Source organism: Mus pahari, chromosome 18 (genome assembly GCF_900095145.1).
Source record: "Mus pahari chromosome 18, PAHARI_EIJ_v1.1, whole genome shotgun sequence".
NCBI classification, from domain to species: domain Eukaryota; kingdom Metazoa; phylum Chordata; class Mammalia; order Rodentia; family Muridae; genus Mus; species Mus pahari.
The window spans coordinates 2,759,873-2,786,989 of NC_034607.1; the positions used below are offsets into that span (position 1 = coordinate 2,759,873).

At 52.5% G+C, this 27,117-nt stretch overlaps 4 protein-coding genes across 10 annotated transcripts in view; 1 reads left to right on the forward strand and 3 right to left on the reverse strand.

Moving 5' to 3' along the window:
• Skiv2l (Ski2 like RNA helicase) overlaps window positions 1–8,075 on the reverse strand; it is an 11,335-nt gene extending 3,260 nt beyond the window's left edge. The window contains exons 1-18 of the mRNA XM_021217544.2: window positions 7,993–8,075; window positions 7,765–7,868; window positions 6,163–6,272; window positions 5,946–6,063; window positions 5,742–5,856; window positions 5,585–5,659; window positions 5,247–5,300; window positions 4,982–5,163; window positions 4,706–4,834; window positions 4,361–4,506; window positions 3,865–4,011; window positions 3,666–3,750; window positions 3,479–3,585; window positions 2,999–3,145; window positions 2,835–2,931; window positions 2,450–2,662; window positions 2,179–2,289; window positions 621–851 (exon numbers count right to left, since the gene is read on the reverse strand). Coding sequence (XP_021073203.1) covers window positions 621–851; window positions 2,179–2,289; window positions 2,450–2,662; window positions 2,835–2,931; window positions 2,999–3,145; window positions 3,479–3,585; window positions 3,666–3,750; window positions 3,865–4,011; window positions 4,361–4,506; window positions 4,706–4,834; window positions 4,982–5,163; window positions 5,247–5,300; window positions 5,585–5,659; window positions 5,742–5,856; window positions 5,946–6,063; window positions 6,163–6,272; window positions 7,765–7,868; window positions 7,993–8,014 — 2,193 coding nt within the window. The 5' untranslated portion in view covers window positions 8,015–8,075. The remainder of the gene's footprint in view (window positions 1–620; window positions 852–2,178; window positions 2,290–2,449; window positions 2,663–2,834; window positions 2,932–2,998; window positions 3,146–3,478; window positions 3,586–3,665; window positions 3,751–3,864; window positions 4,012–4,360; window positions 4,507–4,705; window positions 4,835–4,981; window positions 5,164–5,246; window positions 5,301–5,584; window positions 5,660–5,741; window positions 5,857–5,945; window positions 6,064–6,162; window positions 6,273–7,764; window positions 7,869–7,992) is intronic.
• Window positions 8,076–8,249: 174 nt separating this feature from the next.
• On the forward strand, window positions 8,250–13,916 carry Nelfe (negative elongation factor complex member E). 6 transcript variants are annotated; one of them, XM_021218560.1, is made up of 11 exons: window positions 8,250–8,533; window positions 8,770–8,852; window positions 10,214–10,283; window positions 10,390–10,535; window positions 11,133–11,207; window positions 11,318–11,355; window positions 11,513–11,844; window positions 11,932–12,076; window positions 12,174–12,228; window positions 12,425–12,527; window positions 13,624–13,916. In XM_021218560.1, the coding sequence occupies exons 2-11, from the start codon at window positions 8,778–8,780 to the stop codon at window positions 13,692–13,694; spliced, it is 1,110 nt and encodes a 369-aa protein (XP_021074219.1). In that variant the 5' UTR covers window positions 8,250–8,533; window positions 8,770–8,777; the 3' UTR covers window positions 13,695–13,916. The 6 variants fall into 6 exon arrangements, with proteins under 6 accessions (XP_021074219.1, XP_021074217.1, XP_021074218.1 ...); XM_021218558.2 differs by having other exon boundaries at window positions 8,252–8,321; XM_021218559.1 differs by having other exon boundaries at window positions 8,256–8,447.
• Window position 13,917: 1 nt separating this feature from the next.
• On the reverse strand, window positions 13,918–20,069 carry Cfb (complement factor B). Of its 2 annotated transcripts, XM_021218551.1 has the most exons (18): window positions 19,610–20,069; window positions 19,289–19,522; window positions 18,575–18,760; window positions 18,310–18,483; window positions 18,083–18,184; window positions 17,845–17,981; window positions 17,485–17,623; window positions 17,011–17,142; window positions 16,799–16,900; window positions 16,578–16,715; window positions 16,064–16,161; window positions 15,544–15,661; window positions 15,180–15,333; window positions 15,005–15,081; window positions 14,732–14,832; window positions 14,518–14,650; window positions 14,394–14,443; window positions 13,918–14,125 (listed from the first exon to the last, which is right to left on the reverse strand). In XM_021218551.1, exons 1-18 carry the CDS (start codon window positions 19,668–19,670, stop codon window positions 13,970–13,972), a joined length of 2,292 nt encoding a protein of 763 aa, XP_021074210.1. In that variant the 5' UTR covers window positions 19,671–20,069; the 3' UTR covers window positions 13,918–13,969. The 2 variants fall into 2 exon arrangements, with proteins under 2 accessions (XP_021074210.1, XP_021074212.1); XM_021218553.2 differs by lacking the exon at window positions 13,918–14,125 and having other exon boundaries at window positions 14,390–14,443; window positions 14,518–14,646; window positions 19,610–19,796.
• A 91-nt stretch (window positions 20,070–20,160) lies between these two features.
• C2 (complement C2) overlaps window positions 20,161–27,117 on the reverse strand; it is a 19,756-nt gene continuing 12,799 nt past the window's right edge. Inside the window, exons 9-18 of the mRNA XM_021218554.2 lie at window positions 24,097–24,186; window positions 22,287–22,427; window positions 22,070–22,164; window positions 21,867–21,984; window positions 21,604–21,769; window positions 21,422–21,498; window positions 21,183–21,274; window positions 20,899–21,028; window positions 20,733–20,782; window positions 20,161–20,585 (exon numbers count right to left, since the gene is read on the reverse strand). Of these exons, the coding sequence (XP_021074213.1) occupies window positions 20,412–20,585; window positions 20,733–20,782; window positions 20,899–21,028; window positions 21,183–21,274; window positions 21,422–21,498; window positions 21,604–21,769; window positions 21,867–21,984; window positions 22,070–22,164; window positions 22,287–22,427; window positions 24,097–24,186 (1,133 nt within the window). The 3' untranslated portion in view covers window positions 20,161–20,411. The remainder of the gene's footprint in view (window positions 20,586–20,732; window positions 20,783–20,898; window positions 21,029–21,182; window positions 21,275–21,421; window positions 21,499–21,603; window positions 21,770–21,866; window positions 21,985–22,069; window positions 22,165–22,286; window positions 22,428–24,096; window positions 24,187–27,117) is intronic.

A 27,117-nucleotide genomic window follows, 5' to 3' on the forward strand; every position in this document is an offset into this window, starting at 1 on the left:
TGCTCCCCAGCCTGTCCTCTGTACTCACAGCCTGTCCTCTGTGCTCCCCAGCCTGTCCTCTGTGCTCCCCAGCCTGTCCTCTGTGCTCCCAGCCTGTCCTCTGTGCTCCCAGCCTGTCCTCTGTGCTCCCCAGCCTGTCCTCTGTGCTCCCAACCTGTCCTCTGTGCTCCCCAGCCTGTCCTCTGTACTCACAGCCTGTCCTGTGCTCCCCAGCCTGTCCTCTGTGCTCTCAGCCTGTCCTCTGTACTCACAGCCTGTCCTCTGTGCTCCCCAGCCTGTCCTCTGTGCTCCCCAGCCTGTCCTCTGTGCTCCCCGTCAGGCATTGCACCCACAGTGGTAGTAAGAAAGAGGAGGTGGTATCCTCCTTGGACTTGCTCACTTGTTTGGTTTTGTTTCTCAAGACAGGATTTCTCTGGCTAGTCCTGGCTGTCCTGGAACTTACTCTGTAGACCAGGCTGGCCTCAAACTCACAGATCTGCCTGTGTATGCCTTCCAAGTTCTGAGACTAAGGCATGTGCTGCCAGCTGGACTGGCTCACTTTTGACCTGACTTCTTCCAGGCAAAGCAAAGGCAGCTGGGCTGAGGGCTTGGGGCTGTGCTGCTCCCGCTCGGCCTCTCACCATCATCATGCGGTGTAGATCTGCCATCTCAGGCACTCGGCCCTTACAGAGAAGGATGACGGTGCCCGTGGGGTCCAGGCCCCTCCGGCCTGCCCGGCCTGCCATCTGCACGTACTCCCCAGGCAGCAGGTCCCGGAAGGTAGAGCCATCATGTTTGCGCATGGAGTCAAACACCACTGTCCTGGCCGGCATGTTTACCCCCATGGCAAAAGTCTCGGTGGCAAACAAGACCTGGGACAGAGGGAGGGAGACTGGGTAAACAAACGGCTCTGTGGCCCGGCTCTGGCAGAGCTCGCACGACGGTAGCTGTGGGTTCTTTTTTCATCCACCCTCTCAACCCCCTAACACTAGATAAGAGAGAAGAAAGGACAGAGGGGAAAGGAGAGAGATCCCTGAGTAAAGTCAGGGGTGGGAAGGGGTGACGTTATCATCAGACTACTTCCTGCTGATTAGGGCCTTCGAGCTCCTTGGGGCAAGTTTGATCTTCGCTGTCAAAATATCTAATTTCTTCATGTTGTTTCTTCTTTGTGCACAATTATGTAACAAACTACAACCAACAACCCACCACCTCTCTCAGAGCACTAGCATTTATCTACTCTCTGAAAAATCCCCAGAATTCCAAAAGTCACACAATCGCAGAAACTATCTGCAGCTGGCAAAACCACACCCCTGGCAGAGCGCCAGGCAAATCACGGTCAGCTGCTGTGGACATCGGAAGCAGTCCCACATCCCACACCTGGGATTAAAATGAAAGCACATTCTGTGTTTTTTAAAGAAACCAAAATTCCAAAATTGTCACTAACGCCACTTTGGAGCCCGGTCTCAGATCTGTCTGCAGGGCTTTGTTTACCTGTTCAGGAAGACCGGAAGCACAGTCATTACCATCTCCTAATCCCTGATATCCATCACTGATTCTGAGAGAGGCAGGTGATGTGTCTCTGTAAGGGACACCCTACATTTACCTAGCCACTGTCCCGGTGAAGGGCACCTGCCCCTCAGCCAGCCTTCCCTCTCACATCCCCAGAGCAGAGCTTGAAGTATGAGCCCTTCCAACAAGTCATAAACAGGACCGTGAGAACAAGGCAAACACAATGTTCCCTCAGAAAGGCAGAAGTTCCTTTTGTACTATACTTAATTTGCTTAAATAGTACCAAGGCGGAAAGACAAGGAAAGACAACAAACAGTATTCGGGTGCCAGACAATGGCAACAGCCTACAACTGGCCACGTGCAGTTAAATGCAGCCATCCTAACCACTGTACAGCTGTTTTCCTGACACCATTTCATTTGCATCTCTATTAGTGACTCTTCCTATGCTTGCCAGCTGTGGAGGTTTCTCTTCTGAGGCCCAGAGTTATGTTATGTTATGTTATGTTATATATGTCCGTGTTTATTATGTTGTATTATATACATCCCCATTTAAGGTTACGGGGAGAAACCTAGAGTTCAGCAGGGTTATGGAGCTGGGATTCGAACCCAAGCAGCCTGGATCTTAACCATTGCACTGTCCTGCCTAAGTCCTGGCCCTTCTACCAGGGGCCGCTTTCCCACCCTGCTCACCTTGACCAGGCCCCTGCTGAAAAGCATCTCCACAATCTCCTTAAGGATGGGCAGGATGCCGCTGTGGTGCACACCCAGGCCTCGGCGAAGGAGCTCCGACATGTGCAGGACCTGCGGGGCGAGGAGGGAGGGGAGGGCAGGTCTCAGATCACCACATCCCTACCTACATCAGCAGGAGGGGCAGGTCTCAGATCACCACATCCCTACCTACATCAGCAGGAGGGGCAGGTCTCAGATCACCACATCCCTACCTGCATTTACAGACACACACCTGGGGTAGCTGTCGGTCAGAGCCTCGGAGCCGTGCAAGGCAGCGCTGCAGGAAGAGGTGGATCTCACTCTTCTCCGAGCTTGTCGTGAGGTCTAGAGAGGTGAGGCCCGAAGCCTGCTCGTCACAGCGGCCTCGGGAGAAGGTGAACACTACCACTGGCAACTGAGCCCGGGTCCGGAGGGAAGCCAGCAGGGACAGGTACACCCCACGGTCCTGAGGGAGGAGGGGAGGGGATAGAGCTTATGTGGAGGTGGGGAAGTCATGTTCCAGTCAGGTTTAACAGGAGCAGGACACAGACCTCAAGTCCACTCCCTCCCCCAGGAGCCAGGGCTGAAAGGAGATGGGATGCAGGCTTTGGCAGAGACTGAGTGCTCCTAGCCCTCACCTGCGCAGGCCCACCCTGGTGCGTGGGCTGCTTGGCCCCGAAGGTCTGGGCGTGCTTGCTCATCCTCTCTTTCTTGGCCTCCACCGCAGCGTAGTACCTGAGCACAGGGTGGGTGGTGTGAGACCCTGCAGAGGCCCAGCCTCTGCTCCCAGCCCTGAACTTACCCCTGGGTGTGGAAGGCCCCTCGGGAGTCCAGTAGCAGGAAGAGCTCGCCCTGCGTCTTGGGGCTGTTCCCTGTGAAGAGATAGTGCTCCAGAGGGACCGGCCGGGCAACCGTGCTGATCACATAGATCCGCCTCCGCTTCAGCCGCCTGCAGGCAAGAGAGGGCAGTTCCTCCTGAGGCCCAGAAGTGGGGCCCATGAGCCGCAGCTTCATCTCCACCTCTGATCCCACCGGTTCAAGGCCCAGCCTCTGCCCTGTCCTTTCCTCAATTAGGACCATGAGTGTACCTGTCCTTGCCCTGAAGTTCAGCTGCCACCATCCCATCTCAGCACGCCCCAAGGGGACTCGACAGCCATCCAAGTGGGGCTGTTTCCTGGCTCCAACCCTGCCCCCTCTCCTCACTGTAGTGGCCTGAGCTTCCCAACCCCAACTAAGGACCACCACAGTCCTCATGTCTCAGCACCCAGGACACAGGTCTCACCCGATCCAGTCAGCAAACTCCAGGGCGTTGGGGACGGTGGCACTCAGAAGGATGATGGAAACGTGCTCAGGAAGCATGATGAGCACCTCCTCCCACACAACCCCACGCTGCACACACGGGGAGGCAGGTCAGTCGGGGTGTCAGGGGGTGAAGCCCACGGAGGATCCCGTGTTCACCCAGCGCTCACCTCTGCATCGTTGATATAGTGGACTTCATCAAAGATGACCCACTCCAGGTCTCGGATGACGTCAGAGCCACTGTACAGCATGGAGCTGGGGAGAGGAAGCTCAGACTGACCCCAGCAGCTAGCTCTGTCACCACCCGGCTTCTGCAAGGAGACTCATTCCCCACCCAAAACCCCCCTGGGAGACAGAGCCCTCTCTCACCGAAGGATCTCCGTGGTCATGATGAGGCAGGAGGCCTCTGGGTGCAGCTGCACATCCCCTGTGAGCAGCCCCACGTCCCCAAATGTGTTCCGGAAGTCCCGAAACTTCTGGTTGCTCAGGGCTTTGATAGGAGAAGTGTAGATGGTACTAAAGATGGGGTGTGAAGTCAGGCAGTCTTTTTCTCACAGACTCACGGATGGGGCATCCTGCTTTCTACTTGGCGCCCTCCCAAGGCTCATGTCCTGTACACTAATAACCCTTGCATCCTCCTTCACGACACCATCCTTCCCTAAATTAGCCCAGGTCGTCTCTCTGCCCCTCTTCTCTGCTAGACCTTTTCATGTCTCTCTGAAGCCCCATCTCAGCCTCTCTCCTGAACCTCTTATCTACAGGGTAAGGCATGAGGCAGAGAGGTAGGAGGTGAGGCGAGGCCCGGGAAGGAGGAAGGAGGAAGGCAGGCAGGCTGAGGAGGGCAGGCTAATGGAGGCATGTGTACCGGGTCATGTGTTTCTGGGCCAGGGCAATGGCATATTCAGCCACCACTGTCTTCCCAGCAGATGTGTGAGCTGCAACAAAGACAGAGTCGTGCTGCTCCAAGTGCAGGATGGCCTGCTTCTGAAACACATCTGGCTCAAATGCCCACTGTGTGAAAGAAAGGGACAGGGCTGCAGGGAAAGCCGCTCTGCCTCCTCAGAGGTGTGCAGGGCAAAGAGGGACAAGCCAGTGTAGGGCTGGGACTGAGGGGCAAGCCAGGCCTGGAGGGTGTGTGGCCTCTGGCTGGGATGTCCTGAGGGGCATGGCCAGGTCTACCCAGAGGCGGAATGAAGCCTGGGCACAGTACCTGGAAGGCTGGCTGAGGGATGAGACGGTAAAAGTCGCCCACGGGGGAGGTGACATCCACAGGCACAGCCCACTGTTCCTGAGGTGGAGGTTTGGGAGGCTCTGGGGTAGATACGACTGTGGCAGCTTCCTGGAGAAGTCGGGTAGGAGAGACAGAGGTAGAACCAGGGAGGTCTTGCCTGCGGCTCATGCCCCAGACTATCTCACTGTCACCCTCAAACCCAACCTGGGCATCAGAGCCCCTTCTTACTTGCCTCCACCACTGGTAACTACCAACCTTCAACACTAGATCCTCCAAGCTGCTTGCTCGGACCAGGGGAGTACCGGAGGGGCTGGCGGAGGCAGCGTCCCCTCTAGGGCCTCCCGTTGCCTCGCCTTCATCCTCATCGCCTCCACTCAGATCTAGAGGCTCCAGCAGACGGCTGAGGCTGAGCAAACCTGGCACAGGAGCTGGGTGATCTGAGGAACAACAGCCAGTCACCCTGTCACAATTCACGTGTCTACAGGAGCAGGGTGCCCCTACAAACCTTTCTCCAGCTCACCTTTGGGGACAAAATCCACCCCTTTCTTGAAGCCAGGCGGGACAGTGAGAAGATCTGAAGGACGAGAACAGAGAGGCAGCATCAGCCATTGCACCCGCATCGGCCACTGCCCAGCTGTTCTGTAACTGGACATCATGCAACACAGACATTCACAGTACTCTGCCTGTGTTCATGGCAGCTGTGGCCAATTTTTTAAGAGCTACTAGGGAGGCCGCCTTTTCGCTCGTGGGCAAGAAGGCTCGTTTCCCTGACTTGTAAACGAACGGGAAGCCTAGCAGCAACCTGCTGGGCTCTCCCCAGACACAGTAAGCCAGGCAACGACCTGAGGGCGACTTCACCTTTCTCAAAGTCTATCTCCTCCTCGGCTTCCTCCCGAGTACTCAGATCACTTATGCTGGGCTCGTCCATCCCACCTGAGGAAATATGAGAGTTCGGTATGAGCAGGGATCCGTCCCTTAGACATTCTCCCTTATGCCACCATCAAAGATGACTTACCTGGCCAGAAAGGGTACTGTGTTGGATTGCCCCATAGTGACTGGGAAGCTGGCCCTGGAGGCCGGCGAAGGGACAAGGACGTTGTGGCTGACAGGTTTGTATTCTCCAGCAGGACCTGAGACAAGAGGTTGGACAACCAGTGAGACCAAGCCTGCTTCTGACACTTCCTCCCAATTCCATTTCTTGGGGTCTCTGACCTCTCACCTCCTTATAGCCCAGTATATGGCCTGTGGTTGGGTGTCTCTGGGCCTGAAGGTCAGATGGGACTGGAGTCTCCACAGCAGCCAGGAGTGACCAGGGATCCGTCTTCCTCTGCCATTTTCTGGAGAGAAGGAATGGAATTTTGGAGTCGGCTTTCTCCCTATCCCTGCTTCCTTCCGTTGGTCCATCTGTCCAGTCTGGGCGCCTGCAGACTTCTCACCGAGCTGCGTGCTCTACGCTGTGTAGAGGAAGCCAGGCTGGAGATGACAGAAACAGCTGCTCTGCTTCCTGGCACAGATCTGGGGCGCACGGAGGGAGGCCATGGGGGAGCTGGGACAAGGGCGAGATAGGAAGCATTAAGGGGCTGGAGAGGTGGCTCAGCGGTTGAGAGCACTGACTACTTTTCCAGAGGTCCTGAGTTCAATTCCCAGCATCCACATGTTGGCTCACAACCATCTGTAATGGGATCCGATGCCCTCTTCTGCTGTGTCTGAAGACAGCTACAGTGTACTCGTATACAAAATAAGTAAATAAATTGAAAAAAAAAAAGAAGAAGACAAAGAAGCCTTAAGTTGGTTAGTAAAGGATAATGTGTACACAAAAGAGGCAATGGAATTTGTGTTTTGATCCAATGGTAGATGTCCCCAGGATACCACCTAAGGTAAATTACTGATTTCAGACATACAGAGGCCAGACACAGCAATCTGCATTCTTATTTTGAGAGAGGATCTCATGAAACCCAGGTTTGCATCCAACTTGATATATGTATGTATATATATGATATATATATATCATATATATTAATATATATGATATATATATATACACACACACACACACACACACATATATATACCTTCCCCTCTCAAGTGAGAGCGTGACAAGCATGAGCTACCACACCTGACTGTCATACAGAGTCAGGGATCAACACCAGGGCTTTGTGTAACGCTGAGCAAGTGCTACACCAAGTGAGCTATGCGCTCAACTGAGAATATGCATTTTAGAATTCTTCTTATTTGTAGTAGTATGTGTTAGTATGCACAGGCCTGTGTGTAACGGGTGGACATGAGTACATGCATGCACACATGGCAGTCAGAAGACCACACTGTGGAGCTGGTTCTCTCCCTACCTTTCCGTGTGCCTCATCAGGCTTGCATGGGCAAGCGCTTTAATGGGCTAAGCCAGTGGTTCTCAACCTTCCCAATGCTGCCACCTTTTAATGTACCAGTTCTTCCTCTTGTGGTGACCACAACCGTAAAATAATTTTGTTGCTACTTATTAACTGTAATTCTGTTAGTTATGAATCTTAATGTAAATGTCTGTGTGCAGGATATCTGATATGTGATGTGACCCCTGTGAAAGGGTCATTCCACCCTCAAATGGGTAGTGAATCAAAGGTTGAGAATCTCTGGGCTAATAATAATAATAATAATAATAAGTCATTCTGCCAGTCTTAAAATTTCTGCTCCTTCTCTTTCTGTTTTGGGGATGAGGTATATAGATCAAACGGGCCTCCAATTCAAGAGATCTGCCTGCCTCCGCCTCCCAAGTGCTGGGAATAAGGGCGTGAGCCACGCCAGGCTTCACTTTTAAAAAGCCAAGTGCTCTGAGGTATGCAGAGAGACGGGGCCTCCAAGGAGGAAAGATACAGGTGAAGGGGCAGCTCTGACCTACAGGAGTGACAGTAGGGTGGGATCTGTCCAGCACGAGCCGGAGGCCAAGATGACAGTGTCCAGGTGTCAAGCAAGCTACATCCTCCTGTGAGCAGGGTGTTATGTCTTTTAGGCTCACAGGTCAAAGGTGAGGGTCAAAAGTCACTCACAGTGCTCTCTGGAGGCCCTGGCACGTTCAGCAGCTCCCAACGGCCAGTGCACCCCACTTCCAGAGCTCGAAGGGGGAGGTTCAGGGGATCTGGGGGAGGCAGAACTACAAGGGAAAGGTCGCAGGTTAAAAGCCACAAGTCATTCCTGTCTGCTAACTAGTCCTTTCCGCGGCCCTCCCTCCCTCCCTCCCTCTCCCCTCCCCTCCCCTCGCCTCCCCTCCCCTTCACCGAGTCGCTCCGTCTCCATCATCCTTGAGCGGCGGCAGCTGCCGAGCAGCCCGGAAACTCAGAGTAACCACGGAGCCGGCCCCGCCCCGAGAAGGGCGGAAGTTGAGATGACTTCCGACACGCCCCCTCCACCACCACTCCCCGCCGGGAGCGTGGGCGAGCGCGGCGCCGAAGCCGGACTCGGAGCCGGGCAAGGCCGGGCGGAAGTCGCTGCGCCTCGCCGCCTTGGTTACCGCGTGTCCCGCCCCCTTACGTCATCGCCGCGAGCCCGCGCGCAGCAGCCCGCGCGGCGGCGCCGGAGACCGCGGGCCCGGGCGCCGCCCCCTCAGGTGAGGGCTTCGTCTCACATCTTTCGCGCCTTCCCCGCGCGGCCCCTGGTGCTTCTTCCTCCTCCTCTGGTTGCCCAGATAGCGCTGCGCGGGCCCGGCCGCCTTCTCTGCCCACCGGACCCCGAGGTTGGCTGACCTAACCCCATTGGGCATGGGGGTCGGGAGCCATCGCCTTGGCGTCGCAGGGAGTGCTTTCCCTTCTCCGGGCTGAGGTACCCCAAGGCTCTAGAGTCTGGACCTTGGACACAGGCGGGAATGCCGGTTGATTACCGTGATCAGGAGGCTGGACAAGCAGCCTCGGAGGAGCGAGGGGTTAGGGAAAGGCCAGAGGCTGGAGTAGGCGGGCCTGGAGGTTGGGCTGCGTACAGGATGGAGGCAGGTTGAACGACGTGTGAATTTTGACTGGTGACAGTAGAGAATGATGTCTTGGGTTCTGCCCTTGAACCAGGAGCCGACATGTTGGTGATACCGCCGGGGCTGAGTGAGGAGGAAGAGGCACTGCAGAAGAAATTCAACAAACTCAAGAAAAAGGTAGGGGAGCTAGCTAGTTGAGCGTGGTGGCCCGCCTTCTCCAGACTCTGGGGACACCTAGGCTGACTGTGAGGCCGTGGGGGTCCTCCTGCCTCCTCCCCGAAGGGGCCGTCCCAGTGGAGCTTTGGCAGCATGGTCCGGTCTTGCTTGAACCCTCCCTCTTCTCTGGTCTTCCCCAATGGAATTACCATCGTCCCTGTGGCTTCAGCACCGCCCAGAGCCTTGGGAACCATCGGATCCCCAAGTTAATGCGCTCCTCCTGTCTGCTCTACCTCCCTCCCTTCGCTTTTAGATAGGACCAACTACATTTAATAGGCCTTAAAATCACTCATCTCCGACACACCACTCAGACAGGGTCTCACACACTTAGCCCAGGCTGGATTGAAAATACGTGGCTTTGGGTAGCCTGGAACAGTTCTGCCTCACCTCTGGCTTCTGTACTATTTACACAGCAAAACGTTTGTCAAGGCTGTCAATGGTTTCTGAGTTCCTCCCTCTTCCACTTTGTCCCCCACCACCACCCCTGGCAGGATCTCAGTATGTGGCTGGGTTGGGTTTTTTTTTTGTTTTTTCCTACTCCTGGGCTCCTGGGATCTTCCTCAGCTTCTCTCGGGAAGTGGAACTCTAGGTGCACAACACCGTGCTCAGCACTCTCCTTACTAGTGAAACCTCTGAGTAATTTCTCATTTTCAGGGTTTGGCTTTGCTATTTTGAGAGCACACTTGATCCATTGAAAACACTTCAGAGGTTTCACATCATGTATAGAACTGAAATATCAGCTCACCATATCTGTCAAAAGAGACAGAATTATTTTCTCTTAAAACCTGCCTTCCAAAACCTCCTCTGCATTTTCACCACCCCGATTTCTTTGTCTAAAGTATCTTTTCTGACTGTGTTGGGTAATTCTGTGAGGTCTCAGTTTAGTAGCCACTTAAGCACCTGAAAGTGTTGCTTGTACTCAGCCCTGAGTGATTAGTGCCCTAGATTATTCTTGGCTGTCAGTCTAGCCATTGTTTCCTGGATTCTGAACTTGTTAAGGGTAGGAACTATGTGTTTTGATTCTGCACGGCCTCATTAAATACACAGAAGATGTGAGATGGGTGGATAAAATCCCCAAGGATGACATTCAGGACTTATCTGCAGCTTATATGGTAGGGCTTAGGTGTTTTTGGTTTTCAGTTTCCAAAATATGAGACTGGAAGGCCTTGAACACCATAATTTGGTTAGGTTAAATATTGTGGGCTTCATGATGATGTGGAGGGGGGATGAACCACTCCAGGACCAGGATGTCACACACGCTAGCCTCGGAATCAGGCCTTGGTTGACAGACCTCTCTTCTCACTGACCTCTCTCCTTTCCAGAAAAAGGCATTGCTGGCTCTGAAGAAGCAGAGCAGCAGTGGCACAGCGAGCCAGGGCGGTGTCAAACGCTGTAAGTGACAGAGATAGACAGTCCAGGGGGCAGCAGCAGCATAGGGCTTCCCTCCACAGCCTGCATAATGAATGCCTCTCTCCCCTCCCCCTCCCTCTCTCCCCAGCACTGTCAGAGCAGCCTGTGGTGGACACTGCCACAGCAACAGAACAGGCCAAACAACTGGTGAAGTCAGGAGCCATCAGTGCCATCAAGGCTGAAACTAAGAACTCAGGCTTCAAACGTTCTCGGACCCTGGAAGGGAAGTTAAAGGTGAGCACATTGGAAGATTGTCTGGGGCGTCCTGGCATCAGCTGGAGGGGGGGGAGTCATGCATGTTCACATATGAGCAAACTGTGCGGTTCTGAGGTTAGGGTGTTTCCTTCTAGTCTTCCTTGTTCCTTGAGACAGGGTCTGACTGTACTCATGAACTCAAGTGATGCTCTGGCCTCCGCCTCACAAGTAGTGCCTGCCACTGCAGCCACTGGAGCTAGCTTTCTGTCTATTACAAAGCAACCTGGGTGGCCCACATCTCTTTTCCACATTTGTGCTGCTTGGATTGAAGGGGGGTTGGAGTAAACCACTTACTCAAAAACCAGCACATCAGCAGATACAGTGGCACACACCTTTAATCCCAGCACTTGGAGCAGACAGGCCGAGAGCTGTCTCGACATCAAGGACAACCTGGTCTACAGCTATCCCCAGGTTCAGGATAGCCAGAGCCACACAGAGAAGCCCTATCTTGAAAAACCAATAAACCAAAAAGTCCAGCACATCATCATAAGAGTAACAGGAGCACAAGAGAAGCAGAGAAGAGAGGGGGAAGGGTTCTCCTGGTCCACGCTAACATGGGTATCTACCCCTTTCCAGGACCCAGAGAAGGGGCCTGTCCCCACTTTCCAGCCGTTCCAGAGGAGCATGTCTGCTGATGAGGACCTACAGGAGGTAATGGTTTCTGTGGGGCAGGGGTTGGGGACAAGAGACCCACACACTGTGGACCAACTCTGGCACCTGGGAGTCTTTTGAATTGTTCTCTGTCTTTTCTTTCCCCTTAGCCATCCAGACGTCCCCAGAGGAAATCTCTGTATGAAAGGTCAGAGAGAGCGCTGTTTGGTGTGGGGTCAGAGGCCAGAGTGACTGGAAAGTTCAGGGCTAGAATGGGAGGAGCTAGCTGCAGAGGCAATGTTGACTCCAAAAGGTCTGGAAGAAGGTCGAGCCCCCTTTGGTCCTTACTGTCTGCCTCTCCCCAGCTTTGTGTCTTCTAGTGACCGGCTTCGGGAACTGGGACAAGATGGAGAAGAGGCAGAGGCCCCCGGGGCTGGTGATGGCCCACCTCGAGGCTTTGACTGGAGCTATGAAGAGCATGGTAGTGCCCGCTCCTCAGCCTCCCCTCCCCGAAGCCGCAGCAGGGACCGAAGTCATGACCGGAGCCGAGATAGGGACCGGGACAAAGAGAGAGACAGAGACCGGGATCGAGACAGAGACCGGGATAAAGACAGAGACCGGGATCGAGACAAAGACAAAGAGCGGGATCGAGACAGAGACCGGGATCGGGAACGAGACCGAGAGGGCCCTTTCCGCAGTGAGTGGTCTTAGCCAGGGTTTAGGTGGGTCCTGCTAAGTAGAAGGTGAGGTGGACCCAGTAATGACTGTGGTTCCTAACCCACAGGGTCAGACTCATTCCCCGAACGGAGGGCCCCTCGGAAGGGGAACACACTGTATGTGTATGGAGAGGACATGACGCCCACCCTCCTCCGAGGGGCCTTCTCTCCCTTTGGAAATATCATCGACCTCTCTATGGACCCACCCAGAAAGTAAGGATGAACAACATCCTGGGGAGGGAGCTGCCTGGTCTAGCATGTGGGGACACTGGCTCCATGGAGTCCCCTGCCTGCTTTCTCTCTTACCCAGCTGTGCCTTCGTCACCTACGAGAAGATGGAGTCTGCAGATCAGGCCGTTGCTGAGGTTGGGACTTCTCAGACCGTTCCTCCCATCCCTCCTGTCATCCTCCTGCTTCTCCTTTCAATACCTGCTTCTAGAGGAAACTTTTCTCCTGACTGAGGAAACCTTCATCCTCACATTCCTGTCTGCTCCTCCCAGGGCAGCAGCACCTTGCTCCGTGTAACGCCCATCCTCTGTCCCCTCCCCTCTTGTCCCACAGCTCAATGGGACCCAGGTGGAATCTGTGCAGCTCAAAGTCAACATAGCCCGAAAACAGCCCATGCTGGACGCTGCTACTGGCAAATCTGTCTGGGGCTCCCTTGGTAAGGATGAGGCTCTTCCCTCCCCCTCCCTGAAGCATAGCACTTCCTTTGAGTTGCCTAAAGTGCCCAAGGTCAGGATCTTCACTAGGCAGCGGATGAAGAATTGCCAGGGCATCTGTCGGGTGAGGGAGGAGAGCAGCACTGAAGGCGCTCTCTCAGTGGTGGCACACACCTTCAGCCACAACACATGGGAGGGAGCCAGGTGGAGCCCTTGGGTTCAAGGCCAGCCTGCCTACAGAGCAGAGTTCAGAACAGCCAAGGCTACCCAGAAAAATCTTGTCTTGAAAAGCCATTTGGAAAAACAGAACAGGGTCCTCCAACCGTGACTGTCACAGACGGGAAAGCAGGAGCCCGGTTGTCGCCTCTGAGCTGGGGTGCTACCTGAACTTGGTATTGTGGGTCTGGACCTCAGGTAGGAGACCAGGCATGGAAACGTAGATTAGTGTTCTGTGCATCTGGGACCGTCAGAGATGGGGATTCTGGAGATTGGAAAGTGACCCGAGACTGGTTTAGAGAATCAAGAGCATTAGGAAGCTGGGCTCTACTGTCTGTGCCGGGCGTACCTCCAGCAGTCCTGGCTGGCTAGGCCCAAGTGGAGTCTGCAGCAAAGGAACCATGAAGAAGAGTCCAAGCTGAGAGCAACCGCAGAAGCTCTGGGCTTTCGGCTGAGGCTCTGAGAAGAGTATAAGACCAAAGAGGAAGCCTATCTCTTAGCCCCACAGGGAATCCTTGGGCGGGATGAGGAGTATGAGGAAAGAAAAGCTGAACACTTGGGTTTCAAGAGGTCCTCGTGGGGTCTCCCATTCTACCCGAAAACAATTTTTCTGAGGAAGGAGTAAGCAAAGTCCCTGCAAACACCAGGAAGGAACCAGAATGCCAGCAAGACCACAGAGACATTCTGATCTTTTCATTTCCATGTATTTTATGATATCATAGTCACATCTCTGTGTTAGCATTCTGGATTTTCTAACCCACGGTGAGGTTATGGCCACCAGAGGGCAGAGTAAGCCCTGGTGGACCAGGGCCAGGGCTCTGGACCCCAGGTCTAACGCCACTGCTGCTTCAGACCTTAACTGTCACTTTCCTCCCTCCTTAGCTGTCCAGAACAGCCCTAAGGGTTGCCATCGAGACAAGAGGACCCAGATTGTGTACAGTGACGATCTATAGGAAACCTTGTGGATGGCTTCTAGGACATGAAGCTGGATTCCTTGTGCCTCATATGCCCCCAAGCTGGTCTCAGTAAAACCCTGGGGTAGAAGCTTTTCACCTCTGTCAGCCTCTAGTCTTTCAGAACTTGGGATTGGAGTTAAGCTTTCAAAAGCGGCTGTCAGTGTTGATGTCAACCAGTGCACGCCCCCACGCCCTTACCCCAAAAAGATGTGGAACACACTTGTTATTGTAACTGCTTTAATCTGTCCTCACCCCTCCCTGCAGGAAGCTCTTTATAGAAAACCCAAATCCTCATCTTTGAGCTTGTCCTTTAGCCAGGGCAGCACCTGGAAGAGGTTGATGTGGAAGTCCCGGGCATAAGAGGGTACCAGCTGTTGCCGCCTCTGGTCTTTGCAGACATCGACTACTCCCCAGCTGATGACACCAACCTGTGTAGATAAGGGCGTGCCATGGGTCACTTGACACTTCATAATCCCAGAAAGCTTCCAAGCTGGCCTAAAGAAGTGCACTGGGAGCCCAGCTCCCCCTGACTTCCATGGTGCACATAAGCCAGACACTTGGCATTCACTGACCAGTTAAGAACATAGCTATCAGATGAGGTAGGCCCTGTTCTGCCCCCTTTTCTAGCCATGTACAGCAGGCTTTCTTTTTGTGACCCCTGGGCATCTCCCCAAGGGACTAGAGGGGACCACTCACTTGAATGAAGCGGCTTCTCTTGTGAACAATGAGTGGGCCCCCGGAATCTCCTGTAGAAGAGAGAAGCTGTAGGGGAAAGACGCTGGGCCTGTGGACTTGCAGCATAGCCAGAGAGCCACCTCACCTTTGCATGTATTGGAGTCATCATAGGGATCCACCCCTCCTGTGCAGAGGAACCGTGGAGTGACCACCTCAGAGGCATCTTTGACCCCCTCATAGCCTTGGGCCTTTGTAGCATCTCTCTCACAACTGGCTTTCTGTAGGCAACAAAGGTGTAAACAAAGCTAGCTAAGGAAGGAATGAGGCCTACGTGACCCTCTCCAGAGTCCTCTGCTCACCTTGTCCCCATTCTTGATGTACACCTCCTTCCGAGTCAGCTTCTTCCCTTGCTCAGATACAAACAGAGCTTTGACGTCCTTCACAGGAAGCAACTGTTCCTCTGGAAAAGTAATGGGGTCAGGCCAGCTGAACCCTCACTTCTCACCCAGCAGGTGCCCCTTGGGCCAGTTGGAGGTAGGCCTTGAACTGAGCAGTTTAACACTTTGAACTCCCTCTTTCCACCCCTTTGTCTTTTGAGTCTCATCCTTGTCTTATCCCAGACTATGCCTTACTGTGCTGCTTGCAGGTGGCTGTCTGAGGAAGCCGCAAGGCTCGTGTGGTTCCCTCCGTGCAGGGGAGACAGATGGGCCTACCGAGACAGGTACAGTGAGGGACCACAGACAGCCTACTCAGCCCTGTGCCTCCAGCCCACCTTCCCTAACATCTCCGAGCCGCAGCCTCACTCACCTGAGAGTCTGGCCATACTTGAGCTTGTTCTTGAGCTTGACTAGGGCCACATCATAGTCATAGAACTCGGGGATCCCTTCTGCCTTTTTCCCATTAATATCATAATTGGGGTGGAACAGGACCTCTTCAATCTCCAGGTCCCGCCTCTGACCCCCTGAGAGAAGGAGAATGTGCACCATGTTTATGGAAGCAGCCTCCTGCCTCTGGCCCCACCTCATCTTTGGAGTTCTGTTTCCCCATCCTTGACTAGTCAGGGTTAGGGGCCGGGGGGGCTGTGCTGAGAACAGGTGGGCTACAGGTCATAACATGTCAGTGCTTCCTGAAGATAGATGGGCCTGGAGGTCAGTTTTGACTGCATCCTTACCCACGCTGACCTTGATGGAATGCTTCTGATCTTCCACTGTGAAGCAGTGCGCTGCTGTCAGCACGAAGTACTCAGACACCACGGCCCCCATACAGTTCTCATGTCCTTTCAGAGGGCGCTAGGAAGCCAATGCAGATGAACCTTGGTGTGTGTGTACTGCTTGAGGCTGCTGTGTACAAGCTAGGTGAACATTAGCCCCAGCTTTCTTCTCTTCATGGCTAATGCCCAGCCTTACTGTATAGCCCAGACTGACCTCAGACACAAGGCAGCCCTGCTCTCACATCCAGGTGCCAGGGCACCAGCGTGTATGTGCCCCATGCCTAGCATCCTTCCCCATTTTCAGGCAGTTTGCTAAGTTATTGTATTGACCTTGAACTCACTGTAGCCCAAGCAGGCCATGAATCTCTACCCTGCCTTGGCTTCCTGAACAGCCAGGATTACAGCTAGTGCAGATATTTCCCCTCCTCTTCCCTCTGCCCTGCCCTTCTCTCCCACAAGTCCCCATTGCTCGAATGCTTACAGTGACTGAGATCTTGGCTTGCCATGGTTGCTTGTGATAATCGTTGCCTTTTTCATGCTCCCACACCATGCCACAGAGACCCAGAGATTTGGTTTCATCTGTCAGGGAAAGAATGCTGAAGACTCAAGTCATTGTAGCCAACTTTGTTGGGTCCCTGTGTGTCTGTTGGCAGCAGAGGCCCAGAAGGGGAAAGGGGAGCAAGCAGGGAGAGGGTTCTGTGTGTTAGCTGAGGAACCCCGTGGTGTAGTAAGAAAAGATTGACCGGGAGATCTGAGGACTGAGCATCTTTAGCCACAGTCTTGATGCTGACTTGCTGTGCCCAGCCTCAGTTTCTACATCTGTAAAATAAGCTATTAGAGTTCTGTGAGTGTGAGAAATCAGGAAGTAAAAATAGACCCGGGGGAGGCATGGCGGGGGCAGAGGGTGAGCCTTCCGGGTTTTGATGGCTTTGGGGTGGGAGACGTTGGCAACCTCAGTTTGCAGCTTCCCCTTGTACACCCTTGAGTCTTCCTACCAATCATTTGGTAGAAAACATCCTCCAGGTTCTCCATATCCTTGACTTTAAACACATGACGCTCATTGTCCTTTTTGGAAGCTAAGGCATTGATGTTCACAGAGTCCACCAGAGGCCCGACCCCAAACACATACACATCTGAAGGAGAGAAGGAGAGGGTGAGAGTCCAGGCCGTGAAGGGTGAGGGTTTGAAGGTGTTGGATCCCAAATGGGCCACTCACCCAGATAATCCTCCCTGGGATTTTTGCGATCCCTGCCAATTTCCAGCAAGTCTCGGATGTCCTGAATGACAGTGACAGGGTCTCCACCCATGTTGTGCAAGCCTGTGGGAAACATGAGGATCATGAAAGTGGGTCAGAAAAGATACACTGTCTGGAGACACAAACACATGCTCTGGAGAAGGGAGGATGGTGGGGTAGGAGGAAGACCTCACCGTCGGTCATAATGATGATGACATGGCGGGTTCTATTCCAGCTTTCAGGCTGGGCATCCACTCCCCAGCTCATCATGCTATACACAGCCTGGAGAGCCCTCTTGGTGTTGGTCCCTGACTTCAGCTTGTGGTCTATAGACAAAGAAGAGGTCACTGACCTTATCTTCCAAGTCACATCTGCACCTCAGAAGTCTGTGACAACTGAGACCCCACGTTCTTCAACTTTTACTATATAGACCATGCTGGCCTTGGATGTTGGGATTAAAGGCTTGTGCCACCAAGTCCAGACAGCGTTTAACTTTTGTTATCACCCACTTGCCCTTGACTCTCCCAGCATTCTCCATTGCCCAATGACACTTTTGTTCAACCTCTAACCAATAGTAGTCTTGTCTCCTTTCTCCAGAAGAACCCCGAGCTTCTGACCACCACAGCCCCAAGGTGCACCTCCCGGCTTTCCCTTCCCTGACCTCTGACCTTCATAACTGATTTGGTTGAGCTTCTCTGTGACCCAGTCGGCATCACTACTCTTCTCATCAGACACTCTGACCAACACTTTGGGGACTGTAGCATATGTCAGGAGACCATATCGTGGCCTCACCCCGTAACTCGCCACCTGTGCGTGAGCAAGAGGCCATTGTGTTTTTAAAAAAAAAGAAAAAAGGAAAAAAAAAACAGTGTGGAGGGTAGTCAACACTCCTGTTGAGACAGGAAAGAGGCTAGAGGACAACAGGACCTGGATCCAGAGGATCTGGGAACACAGGAAACCAGTCTTGTAAGGGCAGTGAGGTCCAGATAAGGTCCCCTCATTTCAAAGGGAGGGAAGCTCTGATCTACCTTCTCAATCAAGTTGGTGAGACACCGCTTGGCCCCTGTGAAGTTGCTGCTTCCGATGCTGTCGGATCCATCTAGCACCAGGTAGATATTCATGGAGCCCGAGGGGTCTAGGACAATCTTCCTCTTCTGCTGTTCCCCTAGGTGCCAGCAGAGACTCAGCTTCTGGTATGTACAGTACCTGACAGACCACCCATCCTTCCCTGGGCTTCCTGCTCAGCCTCCCTCCTTGTATTCTAACCTGGGCTGTGCCCATCCTCGGCATCGGCTCCTTCGATGGTCTCCGTCAGGGAGGACAGGAATGCTTCGGCCACCTCTTGAGGGCTGTCATACATGAAGGAATCTAGGAATGGTCAGAGAGTAGGTCAGATGGAGTACTGAGGACACACTGACAGGGTGATAGGATTTCAGGACGAGAGACACTTAGTGTGGAGCCAGCAGGGCAACAGGGAGCAGGTCAAGGGTCACCTTGGCAGGAAGGCTCTGTCCCACTCCATGAGCCACCTTCTTGACACCTTCGCTGCTGGGAGCCACGCAGGACAAGCCCCCGGCTGCAATGGTAAGTAACGGTGTCTTCAAGGCGGTATTGGCTACCCACCTTCCTTGTCCCGATGGGAATACCGGGATTGGGACAGTAGCCAGCTGCAGAGACATGAGACAACTTGAGGGCTCATGCACTCCCAGGGTGAAGCCCTCCAGCAGAGGGTAAAGTCAGGGGTGACCAGGTTCTCACCTCCATCATCACAGATGGCTGTCTGCCCATCCCACCGGCCATTCTCTTGGCAGGTGCGATTAGCAGAGCCCCGGAGAACGTAACCATCATAGCATTGAAAAGAAATCTGGTCACTCAGGTTGTAGAAGGGGGACCGGGGCCAGAATTCCCCATTTTCAAAGTCCTGTGGTCGTGGGCAGCGTATTGCTTTAGGAAAGACAGGGAAAAGTCACCAAGCGCTGTTTCTAAGTCCTTCCTGGTCTTAGAAATCCTGTGACTGAGAAACAGTACCTGCCCAGTCCCCTCAGCCCTACTGCCCCCTCCTCTTGTGTGATGGGATTATTTTGTTTTGTTCTGAGGCAAGGTCTCATGTAGCCCGGGCTGGCTTCAAACTCTATGAAGCTGAAGGTCATTGAGCTTCTTCCCCTCCTGCCCCTATGTCCTGAGCGTCAGGACTGCAGGCACGCACCACACCTGCTTCATGCGGTACTGCTTTGTGCATGGAAGGCAAGCACTCTACCAACTGATCTACATTTCTAGACCACCTTTCCGGTTTTCTGAGTATTGTTCTCACTGCCCGAGGAAAGCCTCCCATGACGCACCCGCAGAGGTGTGCCCATGCTCAACCAGCCCACAGGTCAGACTGCCAGTCTCAGCTCTCACCTTACCCAGCACTGAACAGCCTCCACCCCACTCTGCCCGGCCATCCACTGCCCACACCCCCAAACCTCCAACCTCTGCATTCCGCCTTCTGGACAATCTTTTGGTCTCGGGTCTTCAGGTCGCTCCAGGAGCCTGTGGATCTGCAGGTTCGAGTCTGCACAGGGTATGGGTAGAAGCCAGAGGGACATAGGTACTCCAGGGCCTGACCAGCTTGGAGAAGTTGAAAGGAGCCTCCTTTGATCTCTACTCCCTCCAGAGAGCAGGAGACCTGGGGCCGGGCCTCAAGCACTGGAGTTGCGCTCACACCTGAGGAGAAAGTCTAGTGAAGCCTGGCCCCGAAAGGTCGAAGACAGATGCTGGGGACAAAAAGAGGATGGAGTATCCTTTGCTTACCTCCAGAGGAGAAGCCTAAGACCCAGAGGACGAGGCAGAGCTGGGGGTGCTCCATTGTCATGGAAAGCACCAGAGTCCAGTGGCCCAAAGCCCTTTCCAGGTCACTCTGAGTGCCTATTTGACCTCCTGTCCAAACTGAAACTCAAATGCTGGATCTGGCCACACCCCTTTCCCACCATCCCCTAACCTTTTGTGCAATCTGCTCTGGCACCTGCCGCCTGGCCAGCCTACCCTGCGCAGGCAGCCACTGCTTCCCGGAACATTCATGAAAGAGGGCCCCAGCTGAGCTGCCAACTGAGGAAACAGAAACTATGTGAGCCCCACCCTTGACTGACCAAGGGCCAGAACTTCCCTTTCAAAGCTCCCTCTTAACCCCCAGACCCTCCTAACAAGCACAGACCACCACCTCCACTACCCCCAACTTAAGAGATCAGTCTTTCCATGGACTGTGTGATGGGGCAGAGTCCAACCACTGTTTGTGCAGCAGGGACTCTGACCTTCCTGGAATCTTCCTGACCTCCCCACCCCCAAGACATAAGACAGACAGGATGTGGAAATCATTGATTTTTATTTATTTCAAAACTGGGAAATTCCATGTAAAAGCAAAAGGAGCACAGGTCATCCACGCTAGAGAGAGACTTGCTTCGCAGGTGGCACAGCGGTCCTGGCACAACCCTGGGGATTCCCTAGCTTTTGCCACTGTCTCTGGGCTCCCGGGGGCCCAAGATTTATGTACCCAGGAGTGAGAATGCTCAGAGGTGTTAGATAGGAGGTTCGGACTACTAAAGGACCAGTGACCATGTTACAGTGGCAGAAAGTCCAGGACACCACCCAGGTGCTGCCTCAGCCAGGGCTGCAGGCGGAAAAGACTAATGTGGAAGTCCCTCGGCAGAACACCATGCAGAGGTTTCTTGCGCACGTTTTTGTTGGAGGAACCATGACAAGGGTCGAAAAGACCCCAACTCACCAGGCCCACCTGGAGGGGAGAGACAACAGGGTGGAGATAGTGGTGGCCCCACTCCAAGCCTCGGCCTCTCTGGTTCCCCTCAAAGGCCTCCCACCTGCCCCCAGCGAGAAGAACTTGTGCCCTGACAGGGAGGCCCCTCCAGATCCTGCTTCTCACCTGGAAAAACCTGTATCTCCGCTCAAGGAAAACGGCTCCCCCAGATTCTCCTTCAGGGAAAGAAAAGGCAGTATTGTCCAGAACAGAACACCAGCATTCCGAGTGCTTGCTAACCGGTTCCAGGGACACTGTAGCCTTCTCCCTGGAAGTCCAGGATCAGACTAACCTTTGCAAGGATTGTCCTCTCCCTCCTCCATCCCACTGCATAGGAACTGCTCTGTCACCACCTCGCTGACATTTGTCAAGCTGGGGAAGATGTTCTTGTTTTCGGAGACAGCCTGAATACACCTTGTCCACTGCGGTATGGGGCATAGGAGAGAAGAATGAGGACATGCCAGGAGACATTAGGCAAACCTGTAAGGTCCAAGAATCGAGACTCCAGGCAGGGCTGGACATTCTGGGAGCTGCCCCCCCCCCCAGGTATCCCAGCATCCCTTACTAAGCTCTCACCTCAGGTCCTGTCCTGAGGTTGATGTTCAGTCTATTCCCATTCAAAGCTACAAAATGTGCAGGAACTTTCTGCTGTGACAGAAGTTCTGTCTCTGCCATTGGGGAGAAAGGGGTGTTGGTACAGGTTTCTTTACCCAGCTTAAGGACTGCAGCCCCATCCCTGCTGGCACTCTGCAAGGACCTGGTCCCTGCAAGCTCTGGCTCCAACCCACCAAGAACCTCAAGCCTCCAGCACTCACCATGGTCTTTACAGGTACTACCTGGGGGTCTCCGCAGAGCCATGTTGGCTCCCACGGTGCAAGGAAGGCAGATGGGTCTGGGGAGAAAGATGAGTGTCAGACAGGCCCATCCTCAGTACCCCCTCTGGTGCTTTCCAGAGCACCATCCTCGATAGGGTACTCTCCCATCTGGGTTCAGGCACCTGGCATGGGTGGACATTTTCACTTTCGAAGATAGCTTCAGCAAGGCAATGTCATCAGCATAGAACTCTGAGATGCCCTGCTTCCGCTTTGCATAGACATTAAACCCTGGGGCAATGATCACATCCTCCACAAGAAATTCTTTGCCACGCTGAGAGGTGGGATCACCTGGAAACAAAGGTGAATTAGCCTGGACCAAGGGCTGAGGAGAGACAGTGGTGACTCTGGCCTTGCAGTGAGGGATCTACTGCAGCCCCCGACTTACCCACGGTGACCCTCCACAGGTGGCGGTCCTCCATCTGAGTGTCATGGAAGCAGTGAGCTGCTATCAGCACCCACTGATCAGAGATGAGCGACCCCTGGCAAGTTTCCTTGCTCTTGGGCTGCAGGGAAGAGACAACAGTCCAGGTTTGCTATGCCTGGCTGTTTGTACCTCTGAGTCTAAGCCCTGTCCCTCCTTCCTGATACCTTAAAGGTGACTTGCCAAGGTGTCCTCTCCTGGTTAGAGGCATTGGTGGACATGTTCCCCACCCCACAGATGGTATCTGTGAGCTTAGAGACATCTAAGGGGAAAGGAAGATGGGGAGGGAAGTGGGTGAGGGCCACTGGTCCAGGCTGCCACCGTGAGCCCCCATCTGAGTCCCCACTATGCTCTCTTCTGCAGCGGGGGACAAAGCTTACTCACCCAACATGTGCTCAAAGATCTGTTGCACGGCCTTTGCATCCTGCAAGATGAAGGCGTGCCTCTCGCCACTCTTCTTGGACCCCAGCTCATTCAGTTCTTTCCAGTCCACATCCAGCTTGCCCACCCCGATAGCATAGATGTCTGGTGGGAAGGAGGGAAATCACCAGAGCCTGTGACCGAGAGGCCACCCGAGACATGAAGTGGGTGCTTGAACTCACCAAGCTGACAAAGGCCTGAGTTAGATGGGCTCCCATCTCCTTCACTCCGGCTCGCTTCCTCTCCTACTGCCACTCAGCAACCCCCACACACATAGCCTCTTAGAAGCTCCTCAAACCAGCATGTACATTCCCTCCTCGGGCCTCTGCTCCAGCTGCACCTCTGGCTGGGGTGCTCTCCCCCAGGCTGCAATGCCCCGGACCCTCCCATGCCACCCCCACTTGGCTTCACATCATGTCACCACTTGAATGTGGTGCATGTGTGCATGTGTATGTGCATGAATCTTTTGTGTTTGCCTGCAGTGGGTAGAATTGTGTGTCCCCAGAAGGATGTGTTCAAGTTCTATTCTATTGTGGATGTGACCTGAATTAGAATTAGGGTGTTTTTTTGTTGGAGACAGTGTCTCTGTGTAGCTCTGGCTGTCTTGGAAATTACTTTGTAGATCAGGCTGGCCTCGAACTCACAGAGATCTGCCTGCCTCTGCCTCCTAAGTGCTGAATTTAAAGGCATTTGCCCCCAGGGTCTTTTGCCTTGTATTACTAACACTCAGGAGGTGGAGTTAGGAACATCAGCCTAGGCTACCTCTCGAGTTGGAGGCCAACCTGGGCCCATCCCCAAAAGAAAACAAAAGAGGGCTGAAAAGAATGCTCAGTGGTCAGTGCTTGCTGCTCTTCCAGAGGACCAGAGTTCAGGCTCCAGCACCCACTGACTGTAACTCCAGCTCCAGGGAGGTGTTATCCTCCTATAGCTTCCAAAAGTACTCACAATCACACACACACACACACACACACACACACACATTAAAAATATAAATGTCTATAATAAAAGTAAGCAGAGGCCTGGGGTTATAGCTCAATGGCAAAGTACTTGCCTAGTAGGCAAAAAACAAATAAACAAACAAAGACTACATTCAGTCCCCAACATTGCAATAATTACATAGGCTATTTGAACCCAAACATAGCTAGCTAGGCACTGTAGAAACCAAACAAAAATTGGCGTGACCACAGAGGTGAAGATTGGGGTTTTGTGGCTACAAGCCCAGGACCCTGCAGCCACCAGGCCTCTACATAGCGAGACCTTGTCTCAGAAACAAACCAAGAAAAAAAATCTTTAATTGTTGTCTGGTCATAGGTAAGCACAGTTTTTGGTCGCCCCAGCCCTGAAGAATTATTTGTTTCTTCAGCAGCTTCACCCACCAACACCTAAGTGCCTACTGATAAAGGGACAGCAGAGGGACAGTCCCTACCAGGAACCCAGGCAGGTTCTTCCTGCAGTTTCCTGAAATGTGAGCTGCTGATGAAGTGGCGGTAGCTTTCTGCATCAGCTCACATTTTCCTTAGCTTCCTCCCCTACCTGCCTGGGAGGCAGGTACACTGCTGACTGTTTTTTACAGCGGAAGGAGCGGCCCACAGCCGCAGCCCTCTGGAGATGGAGCCAGAGTAGGGAGCATGCGCAGTTTGGGGATACTCCGATTCCGCAGAACTATGGGGAAACCCTCTTGGTTCAGGGCCAGAGCTAGGTCACATTGAACCCTGTGACAGAGGATCCCGTTCCTATCCCCTACTGATAGGGATTGGACAGGGCAGAGTCTCACCCAGGTAGTCTTCTCTGTTCTGCTCGATGCTCAGGAGCTCTCTGATTCTGGTGACCGCTGCCTTGGGAGAGCCACCCATGTTGGACTTGCCTAGAACAGCGAAGGAAAAGAATGATCCGTCTGGGCTGACTTCAGAATCCTGCACATCCCTGGAAACATGCGGGACGTTCAGCCATTTCAAAACACACTGCTTCAGGCTGGAGAGACGACTCAGTGGGTGAGAGCACTCGTTGCTCTTCCAGAGGACCCAGGTTCAGTTCCCAGCACTTACATGATGGATGGCTCACAACTGTCTAGAACTCCGTTCCCAAAACATCCAAGGCCCTATCATGACCTGCAAAGGCACGATGGTGCGCTGCAAATTAATACAGCCATTGTAGAAACCATTCCTCAACAATTAGAAATATAACTACCACATAACCCAGTTATATTTTACTCCTGGGCATAACTGAGACAACTCCACATGCTACCATAGAGATATCTGCACCCTGTGGTTATTGCTGCTTCATTTACTAGAGCAAAGAATTGGAGCCAACTTTCTTGTCCATCAGAAGATGAGTGGATAATGAAAATTTGGAGTGTGCGCATATGTGTGTGCATGTGTATGTGCATGTAATATTGTGTAATTTCGGAGTATACGTATATATGTATACACATACACACACACACACACACACACACACACACACACACACACTAGTGACCTTCCCAGCATCTATAGGATTTCCAGGTCTAGAAGGCAGCGATGGGGGTGTTGGCAATTGTGACGGCAAAGGTTGCAATTGCTGGGGCAAAAGCAGCTTAATTTGGTAATGTTTAACTTTCTTAAACTCTGTGCTATTCTAAGGCTAAAGTCTCTGGGCTCTGGTAGTTAACTCTGGAAGTTACTACAGCCATTGTAGGAACCATCCCTCAACAGTTAGAAATACAGATGCTGCTGTGTAGCGGGGAGGGGTTAGGTGAAGGAGATATTGCTAGTGCTCCTCTCTGTGGCCTCGCCACCTGGCTCATTAACTCTTTGTGAACCAGAGAGAAAAGAAAAGGAAAGAAGGAAATTCATTTACATAGACAACACACAGAGACACACATACGTTCATATACACATGCACTCTGGCTGTGCTTGGCCGCCTGTTTCATAACTCACACCTGTACCCAGACCAACAGACAGACATTGGTGGGTGGGTGGACAAGAGAGCCCCTAAACCAACAACTTTCTTTTCTCTAGCCTTTAAAAAAAAAAAAAGGAAGCCGGGTGTGGTGGTGCATGCCTTTAATCTCAGCACTCGGGAGGCAGAGGCAGGCAGATTTCTGAGTTCAAGGCCAGCCTGGTCTACAGAGTGAGTTCCAGGACAGCCAGGGCTATACAGAGAAACCCTGTCTCGAAAAACAAAACAAAAAAAAAAACAAAAAAAAGAATTATTTATTTTATATATGTGAGTACACTGTCCTTGTCTTCAGACACACCAGAAGAGGGCATCAGACCCCATTACAGATGGTTGTGAGCCACCATGTGGTTGCTGGGAATTGAACTCAGGACCTCTGGAAGAGCAGTCAGTGCTCTTAACCACTGAGCCATCCCTCCAGCCCCCATTTAGCCTTTTTTATACCTTCTTAGACAAAAGTCTTTTAGAAAATTACCTCATAAATAAAATGTTACAAAAGGGAGTTACAGGGGTGTTGGTACTTAAGTTGAAAGCAGTGTTCCTCTCTGTAAGCTCGTTATAAGTTTAAAGCAAGAGCCGCACACAGCCTGGCTTTATCACAGAGCACACCTGTGGCCTCTTCCTTGGATCTGACCTAGAGTGAATGTTTTTCCTTGATCACAAATGTGTCCCAAGTCGATTTCTCTTCTTAGTGCAATTTATGAAAGCTCATTGATTCCTTATTATGCAGCCTTTACTTACTATTAAGAGGGGTGGGCATATTCTATTCTTTTATTTATTTTTTTTAAAGATTTATTTATTTATTATATGTGAGTACACTGTAGTTGTCTTCAGACACTATGGAAGAGGGCGTTAGATCTTGTTACGGATGGTTGTAAGCCACCATGTGGTTGCGGGGATTTGAACTCAAGACCTTCAGAAGAGCAGTCAATGCTCTTAACCGCTGAGCCATCTCACCAGCCCGCATATTCTATTCTTGATTCTAACTTTTTAAAAATATTTATTTACTTTATGTATATGAGTACACTGTTGCTCCCTTCAGACACACCATAATAGGGCATCAGATTCCATTGCAGGTGGTTGTGAGCCACCATGTGGTTCCTGGGAATTGAACTCAGGACCTCTGGAAGAGCAGCCAGTGCCACCTCTCCAGCCCCCAATTTTAACTTTATTATATCTTTCTATCAAAGCAACTAAGACCATCTCTTAAAACTTCCTTCCTGGGGCTGGAGAGATGGTTCAGCAGTTAAGAGCATTAACTGCTCTTCCAGAGATCCTGAATTCAATTCCCCCCAACCACATGGTGGCTCACAGCCATCTGGAATGAGATCTGACGCCCTCTGCTGGTGTGTCTGAAAACAGCTACAGTGTACGCACATACATGAAATAAATAAATAAATATTTTTAAAAACTTCCTTCCTAAGATTATTTTAATCAAATCAGGAATTCTATAAAAATCATTAATTCATGGAAGCTCATCTGTATCCTGATCTGCAGGGAAGCTGCTCAATAGGGTGAGCTGATACTCCAGACTCCTTAGGCTATGTGATCCTGGCAGGAGAGATCCGTCATCTGCAAGGAGCAATCTTGAGATGAAGTATCTTGGATCTTGCCTCTAAGAGCTCACCCATCTTAGGCCAGGCAGAAAGGTGGGCCACCTCCAGGAAGATCACCTGCTAACTTTAGCCTTTCCTAGATGGCTCCTGACACATGCATGTGTGCTAGAACACACAGACAAACACAGACACACACACACACACACACACACACACACACACACACAATTTAAAGGTTTTGGGGGGGTTGGTTGGGGTTTTTTTTGTTTTTTTGTTTTTGTTTTGGTTTTGGTTTTTTGAGA

Excerpts from the sequence above, each read along its gene's own strand:
- Nelfe (XM_029531197.1), top strand. The coding sequence starts at position 8,778 with ATGTTGGTGATACCGCCGGGGCTGAGTGAGGAGGAAGAGGCACTGCAG. Across the intron at positions 11,208-11,317 it reads CTGATGAGGACCTACAGGAG|CCATCCAGACGTCCCCAGAG; the intron begins GTAATGGTTTCT and ends CTTTCCCCTTAG. Across the intron at positions 12,229-12,424 it reads CAGATCAGGCCGTTGCTGAG|CTCAATGGGACCCAGGTGGA; the intron begins GTTGGGACTTCT and ends CTTGTCCCACAG.
- Cfb (XM_021218551.1), bottom strand. The coding sequence starts at position 19,670 with ATGACAATGGAGCACCCCCAGCTCTGCCTCGTCCTCTGGGTCTTAGGC. Across the intron at positions 17,143-17,484 it reads CAACCAAATCAGTTATGAAG|ACCACAAGCTGAAGTCAGGG; the intron begins GTCAGAGGTCAG and ends CTTTGTCTATAG. Across the intron at positions 16,716-16,798 it reads TCCCAGGGAGGATTATCTGG|ATGTGTATGTGTTTGGGGTC; the intron begins GTGAGTGGCCCA and ends TCTCTCCTTCAG.